General features: G+C 39.0%; 1 protein-coding gene across 3 annotated transcripts in view; it reads left to right on the top strand.

Moving 5' to 3' along the window:
- sugp1 (SURP and G patch domain containing 1) overlaps nt 1-7,638 on the top strand; it is an 8,549-nt gene extending 911 nt beyond the window's left edge. For 2 of the 3 annotated variants that reach the window (XM_046051084.1, XM_046051083.1), the window contains exons 2-14: nt 494-662; nt 851-954; nt 1,380-1,622; nt 1,780-1,903; nt 1,993-2,093; nt 3,117-3,240; nt 3,335-3,666; nt 4,054-4,160; nt 4,382-4,559; nt 4,716-4,822; nt 5,823-5,968; nt 6,752-6,881; nt 7,098-7,638. In XM_046051084.1, the coding sequence (XP_045907040.1) occupies nt 541-662; nt 851-954; nt 1,380-1,622; nt 1,780-1,903; nt 1,993-2,093; nt 3,117-3,240; nt 3,335-3,666; nt 4,054-4,160; nt 4,382-4,559; nt 4,716-4,822; nt 5,823-5,968; nt 6,752-6,881; nt 7,098-7,124 (1,845 nt within the window). In that variant the 5' untranslated portion in view covers nt 494-540 and the 3' untranslated portion in view covers nt 7,125-7,638. Of the gene's footprint in view, nt 1-493; nt 663-850; nt 955-1,379; nt 1,623-1,779; nt 1,904-1,992; nt 2,094-3,116; nt 3,241-3,334; nt 3,667-4,053; nt 4,161-4,381; nt 4,560-4,715; nt 4,823-5,822; nt 5,969-6,151; nt 6,882-7,097 lie in introns of those variants that run through there. The other variant, XM_046051085.1, reaches the window with a different exon arrangement.
- Nucleotides 7,639-8,007: the final 369 nt, after the last annotated feature.

The following is an 8,007-nucleotide window of genomic DNA, read 5'->3' as shown; positions in this document are numbered from 1 at the left end:
AGCTAATGTTAACTTAACGTTAGCTTATGTAACGTTAGCAGTTGGACTGGTCGCTTGCTGGCGTAGTGTACAACGTTAGCTAGCCGTTGGGGGAAACTGAGCTAGGTAGTTAGCAAATAAGACCATTTGCATTATATTTACTTGACTTTCCTTAGGTCTGCAACATGTAATAACCACATTTGATTACATGAATTATCTCTTCCCCCACACCAGTGTGAACAGCTGTTAGAAGTTGTTTTTGATGTTCGATTTAGAGAGCTTTCTTGTTTGATAGCTAGTCTGCAGGGCATAGTTTCAATATTGCATACGAAGGTACCATATTTATCTCCCGTTAAGAATTTGAACCCCCTATAGCCAATAAGTGGGGCAGATTTTATAGGATGCATCTCAGAAAATGTCACTCTTATAGTTGCTAACTGCCAGCTCCACAGCTGAAACGTTATAACATGCTTATTGTTGTCATATTGCACCCCCCTTTTTATTTTTATTTTAGGGCGAGGAGGATGGAAGTCCAAACCTATCCAGCCACAGAAAAACAAGATGAACATGAATATTCTTCGTCAAGAGAAGCTGATAGCTCAGAAGAAAAAGGAGATTGAGGCCAAAATGGCAGAGCAGGCAAAGATTAATGTGCAAGCCACCAGCAAACCCATTCCTCCAAGGTAAAGGTATAGTTATGGCACCAAACGTAAAAAATACACAGAAATAATTATATTATTATATAAGTGCAGTAATATTTGGTGCTGTCAGGTACTGTTGTTATGCATGAATGTTTTATTTGAAACCAACCTTGACCTAAAATGATAACAAAGTACATTTAAAAATATTTTGTTCATTTTGATCCCAATAGTTCTCCAACACTTCAAGGACCTTCCTCAAATAAATTTGTAAATGATGGAAGCTTCTTACAGCAGTTCATGAAGATGCAGAAGGAGAAATCCAACAGTGTGTCTGGTTAGTAACTTGAGCTGCACAGTTTCAAGCAAAAAGTTACAGTCATGATTTTGTCATGTCCTTATCACACGCAATATATCACTGTGATGTTGTGTATGGAAATTTAACATAGTAGCAGGGACACTGGAACACAGAATAATAGCCAGGAGCGTTTTGGCTTATGTAAATAATAGATAAAGAGGCCTCAGGCTGTCTACAATAAGTCCTTGACACCTGTACAGTTTGTGGGAGGTTTTTAAAGAGGGCACCAAAACTCTAGGAAAATAGTTTAGAATAGGGACCATGAACATTACCTTACATTACTTACTTGGGTTGGTTACCTACCAAATTTCTGGTTGAGAAGGAGACTTTGCCATTTAAAAGAAATAGCATTTATGTAAAGGCTAGAACTAAAATTTTGAAATGTGTCCTGTTACTCTTTCAAGGTTCCACCAGTGATACCAAAACTCCCTCAACGTCATCACCAGGAGGAAACTCACTTCAAAAAAAGAGCATTCTTGTTGGCAAGCGGCCTGGCCTTGGGGTCAGTAGCATGCTTAGTCAGTTCAAGAGCTACTCACAGTCCAAGAAGAATCCTGTTCTCAGCCAGAGACCGAGTGTGTTTTGTTCTCCAGACGATGAAGACGAGGAAGAAGAGGCTGATTACTCCAGATTCTTAGAGATGAAAGGTAATTCAAGGCCTAGGGTTTTCAGTGTATCTCTGGATAACTCCATGGCTTGGACATTTCAGTGCATCTCCTGCGTACTCCAGTGGCACAGTTGCCTTGTGACTGACATTTTGTCATAGGTGCCCTTAGAGTAAATGTACTCATAGCCTGCTTAAAGTCTCTCCCCCAGAGGATTCAGACACCAGACTCATTATCGACAAGATGGCCTCTTTTGTGGCGGAGGGCGGACCTGAGCTGGAAAGAAAAGCCAAAGAAGACTACAAGGACAATCCTGTTTTCTCGTAAGTTTGAAGGACAGTGTAGCTCATTCAGATTTATTTACTTCTAAACTATTTTTGAACTCATCTAATTACTTATCCTTGCCTTTCAGATTTTTATATGATAAGAGCAGCTTGGAGTATCTCTACTACAAAAACAGAGTTGCCAATTTGAAAAAGGATTTGCTAAGACCGGAGAATACATCAGATAATGGTAGGATTCTCACTCACACTATTTTGTCTACGTTTCCTTTGTGTCATCTTTCCTCTCAGAAAAACAAAAATGTAATTGCAAAAGGGGTGGGCAGTATGTCCATTGTAAAATCACCAAAGTCAATGTACTTAACTTCAAACCCTTCCCTCACAGATACATTAGATTGTGTCATGTATGGTTACTTTAATAGACTTAAAGTAGCAGTGGACAGGAGCAATCTGTCAAACACTATGTTTCTCAGTAGCAGAGTGTAGCGTCACCAACTAGAGTTAATCATTAGTGTTTTCCCAAACTACAACAGCAGGAGAAAAGGACCAGTTGAACTTTCCCTGTTAACTGGAGCGTTTCCCCTGATTGCATCGGTAGAATTACATATTGCCCATTTTATCACTGAAATTATACACCTGCGTGAATAAAGCTGTGATATAGACTGCCAGTATTCAGTGGCATTTTAAAAGCATCTGCAAACTGACTTTCAAGACCACACCATCATACAAAAATATTTTCTAGTCAATGTACTAATCTGATTCACCATCAAATTGCTTATTTAATCATTGCATACACAAGTCATGGGTTCTTAAGTTCTGTTATTCTCGTGTTTTAATAAACCATATTTGTTTTTGGATTGGACTTTCAAAGCTGCAATACAGATCAACACTTTAGCCATTAAATTGTGACATTCATTATTTTGTCCATATTGCTCACCCCTACAGTAGCCTAATTTGATCACATTTAGATTTTATAGATGGCAAAAAGATTGTAGTCTTGAATTATGCACAACATTATACATGTAGATGCAAGTTAAACAGTGGTGGAGCCTCTCTGGGCTTTATTAGGTCTTCATTTTTCAAAGCCTCACATCCATACAGTTCCCCATTCACCACCCGTGTCCCCCTTGCTCCTCCTCCTTCCTTCCTCTTCTTATCCCCTATTGGCTCTAGACTGGTGGTGTGTGAGGGCCAGTTGAGTACGGTACAGTAGTAGAGTGTGAATTGAGCCCCAGTACTGATAGGCTGCTTAAAGTCTCCCCCCCAGTGGACGCGGAAACCCAGCAGGTGGCTGAGAGGCTGGCCAAGTTTGTGGCGGAAGGTGGTCCAGAGGTAGAAACCATCGCTGCTGAGCGCAACCGAGACAACCCTGCCTTCAGGTCACTTGGTGTTTTTTTTTAAAACCTGGCTTTACTTGGGTAGTTTTTTATCATTCACTTCACACAAAATATCTTTCTTCTGTCCATCCTTCAGTTTTTTATATGAACCCCAAAGTCCAGCCTACCGTTTCTACAAAGAGAAAGTACAGGAGTACCGCGCTGCAGCCTCCCAGAGCTCTCCGCCTCCAGCAGCAGAGTCAAGAACTTCAGACCTTCAGCAACCAGCTGTACCGCCATTACCAGGAATCCCTCCACCACTGAATGCTGCCTTTGTACCCCAAATACAGGAGGCAGAAACTCCGCCTGTCAAACGAAAGAGAAAGAGTAGATGGGGTTCAGAGGATGACAAAGTCGATTTGCCTATTCCTCCCATCATTATTCCTCAGGAGATGAATATGCCAGACCCAAACACACCCTGTCTCTCCGGTACATGAAGTTGTGTTTTACATACTGTAAATATGTGCATATAGGCAATTTGTTTGCTCCTTTGGAGCATGAAAGTAATTAACATAAAACCTAAACTTGGTGCAACCCTTTAATGGGCAGTGTCTATGTCTTTGGATACCATTGTCTAATACTTTCCAACCCATTCATGGTAATGTAAATGCAGTTTTGGAAGAGTCATAGAAGATACTGTGATTATTGTCAAGAAATTGGTACTGCTATCATTATATGTATTGATAAAATGGCACCAAGCATCGCTTTTTATAGAACCATAGGTTTTGAAGTTACGTTTTAATTTGCTATTTTGGATACATTATCAGCTGATAATTAAATTCTGAATATATAAGTTAGTGGCGATGTCTGTTTCAGCCCAGGAGCTGAGAGGTCTTGGTTATAAGAAGGGGAAGCCTCATGGTCTAGTAGGAGTTACAGAACTGTCTGAGGACCAGAAGAGACAACTCAAAGAACAACAAGAGGTATGAAAATGCCAACTAAATATATTTACTAAGTGAAAATTACACCACTGAATTTTTGATTATACCTGAACTCCACCAACCGCCGAACGTATTTTATTCACCCTGTAATCTGTGTTTTAGAATAGTGAAGGCACTTAATTCCTGATCATTAGGCTTGATAATCTATTATGAGCTTATGTGTTGCTCACTCTGTCTGTGATGTTTTCTGACACACTCTGTAGATGCAAGAGATGTATGACTTGATCATGAAGCACAAGCGTGCGATGGCAGAGATGCAGGTGATGTGGGAGAAGGCCATGAGAGACCACCAACATGAATACGACAGTGATGAAGAAGTGGACCAGCAAGCAGGCACCTGGGAGCATCGTCTCCGACAGATGGAAATGGAGAAAACCCGTGGTAAGGCTGGAAAATTGTTCTTGCCACTGGAATACTAGCAGCTGTCAGTGCTTTATAATCAGTTCTCATCAAGGTAAAGTGATCAACTGTTGCTGTTTTTAAAAAAAAAAAAACATACAAACAAAAAGACTTGTTTACTTGTCTGTACTTTTCCAGAGTGGGCAGAATCTCTGACAGAAATGGGTAAAGGGAAACACTTTATTGGTGACTTCCTGCCCCCTGAAGAGCTAGAAAAGTTCATGGAGACCTTCAAGGCACTCAAGGTCAGTTTTTCTCTGAATGTACTTGTTTTCTAACCTAATAGGGAAGGATCTTGCTGTTGTACAACTACTAGGATTGCCCTTATCCATCAATCTCAGTTTCAGAGATAAATGAAGATGAAATGTCTTTGAGTAAAGAAGGCACCAAACTTTTCAGGTATCCCACTGGCCATTAAATGTTTGTGTCATTTTACTCTGCAGGATCTCTTTCGCGTACTGTAAATCTTGTTTCATACGTCTGTCGTGGCTGTAAGTCATTAAATGTGTGCTGTTCCACATGAAGGCCAGACACAGTTTAGTAAGATCAGGGTCAGTTGGAAATGTCTGTAAACAGGATTGTAATCATCCATTCATGCCTCTGTTTTCAAGCTGCTTATCCAGGTCAAGACACTGTGGTAACAGCCAGCAGCCAACCCAGACGTCCTTTTTCCCATGCAAATTCCTGTAGCTCCTCCTGAGGGATCCCCAGGAGGAGACTGTAATTGCCACTTGTTTGTTTTAAAGTCTTTTAAACTTAATTTGGCACATTTTATCCCTTTGAAAAGTCAATAGAGAATGTTTATGTAATGCAAATGTTACTGGAATGCAGTCTGGTAAGACCTAGGATGTCACTGTTAAATGCCAGTAAAGAGAAAGACCTTTCAGGGAAAAGTATAATTACTATTCAGGTTGTATTGAGTAAAGAGCACCAGTGTGGACTAGTATTGAGACACACCAAACCTGCTGTACTTAACAGACTTAGATGACAGGAAGTGTTCATTCTTTTCTAGGTAAATTAGATCAGTAATCATCAGTAATAATGCTTATTTTCAGTTGACTGTGTTTATGTGATATTTCTTAACTAATTTGTCTATAACAAGGACATTTTGTCTGTGTTTCTACTAAAAATTTGATTTAGAAACATCCCCAGTAGACACGAAAAAAAAGTGAACGGAATCAAAGCTTTTAGGAAGAAAAAATGGTATTGGACAGTGAACAACTTTACTCTTTTCTTCATTTGCAGGAGGGCCGCAACCCAGACTATTCAGAATACAAAGAGTTTAAGTTGACGGTGGAGAATCTTGGTTTCCGAATGCTTATGAAGATGGGCTGGAAGGAAGGTGAAGGCCTTGGCAGTGAAGGACAGGGCATCAAGGCTCCTGTGAACAAGTGAGCATTCATCTTCGATAAAACATTTTTCTTCTATTTATCTCAATGTGTTAGATTACTTAGTTTTTTGTGGTAACTTGTACTGCTGCATGTGTAAATAGAAGTTAGAGCCATTAAAACCATTATAGATTTCTACACAATCTCCTCCCATCAAATGTAACCGTATTCCTCTCACACTTTTAGCAGGACATGCATACATAAAAGGCAGCAAGTGGCTCTTCAGAAACAAGGTTTTTCATTGTGACTTTAAAAAATGTTTTTCATTTGTATTTCAATGTTGTTAAGTGAGGTAACAGTGTGTTTCTGTTTCTATTATTTACCTAAAATAATGACAATGTCAGTAGAGTACACAACATTAATTGTTGAGTGTTTATTTCTGGTACTAACAGTCTTGTTTTGTTTCCATAATGTGAACATACTGTCAATGATGAAAACCCATAGGAAGAAAGGTAGCATGCGCACAGATTTTCAGGACAGTTGACTCAAATTCACCGATTTACAGTAATGTCAACAAAGTCAGTGAGCTGGCATGTATACCAGGACCCTTAAACTGAAGTGGATAAATGGATTTCAGCCAACATTGATTTAATTATTTACACCTGTGCTTTTTTTTTTTTTTTTTTTTTTTTTTTTTTTTTAATACTGCGACGTGAAAAAGTTATATTTTGAATTGTTCTGTTTTATCCAGATAGAGAGTAACAGTAATATTTTTTTGGCTCTCAAATGTAGTAGACAGAAAAGAAAAGAGAAACTAATTTAGAGTGTCTCTCTGTCACACTCAAGGGGAATTACCGCTATGAACGGAGCAGGGTTTGGAGTTGACCGTCCAGCCGAGCTCTCAAAAAATGACGATGAATATGATGCTTATAGAAAGAGGATGATGCTTGCTTACCGCTTCAGACCCAACCCACTGGTAACATTTCTTTCACATTGTTTTGTTTGTTGTAATAATATTCTGTGAATTTGCGCTTGTAGGAATCAACACATTAATAGGATAATTAGCTTCTGAAACTTATAACACTTCAACACAGTTTAAGAGTTTTTCCTTTACTGTGCTGCTGATCCACTAAACAGGGTTTCCTTTGCTTTAATATTTGAATTTAATCTAGTGTTTCTTTTGTTTCCACAGAATAATCCACGGAGACCATATTACTGATGTAGAAGACTGTTTTTGTTTATTCTTGTTCTTGTTTATCATAACTTCAAAGCAGTTTTCTGCAGCTGCCACAGCTCTGCTCGGTTGTGAAATGGACACTGTTGCACAATAGAAATTAAAAAATTTGAAGTGTGTGTGGAGACTAGTAGAAAGATTGGTAGCTTTTCAATTACGTTTGAGGTTTGATTTCTTTCTTTTATTTTTAATCCAAATATGTTTTATGATTGATCACCTGTTTTATTATATTTCAATTTAATACTGTAACAACTTAAAATATATACAGTAGACATACATTGCCTGACTTCCATAATATTTCCCTCTTCAGTTTGTGTTCCATTTTGCTCACCTTCAAAGCTTGACTTGACTTTGCATTCCCAACTGAATACCCCCATATTAGTATACAATCTTCTGTATAAGTCTCATTTTTTTGCTCACTGTGCTACAACTAATCTTTGCTTCCCTTCATTATATGCTCCAGTATTCAGAATTAAAAATGGCCACTTACTGAAATGTGGAATTGTTGCAGATCTTATAATTACTGTACATGTTTCTTCACTGTTTAGTGGGAAATAAGTAGGAGCTAAGATAAACTCTCCTTCAGTTTATGGTACACTGTATGCTAACTGCAGGCATTCATCCAATCATGTTGACAACTGCCATCAGTAATTCATTTCTGTATGGCTGTGCTGTGACTCATTGAGTAGAGTTGACCAGGCTCAACTCACCAGTGGTGAGGAGGGTGACAGGTCAGTGAAATCAGACCTTCAGTTTGCAATTCCCAGAGGGGGGGGGGGGTTACATGGGATAAATTTAACTCTGAAATCCCAGCTAAGCAAGAGCCACTCTGGTGTTGGCCACAGCATCAGTCAGAGGCAACTTAAGC

Source organism: Micropterus dolomieu, linkage group LG06, assembly GCF_021292245.1.
Source record: "Micropterus dolomieu isolate WLL.071019.BEF.003 ecotype Adirondacks linkage group LG06, ASM2129224v1, whole genome shotgun sequence".
NCBI classification, from domain to species: domain Eukaryota; kingdom Metazoa; phylum Chordata; class Actinopteri; order Centrarchiformes; family Centrarchidae; genus Micropterus; species Micropterus dolomieu.
This window is presented reverse-complemented; position numbering and strand designations above follow the sequence as displayed.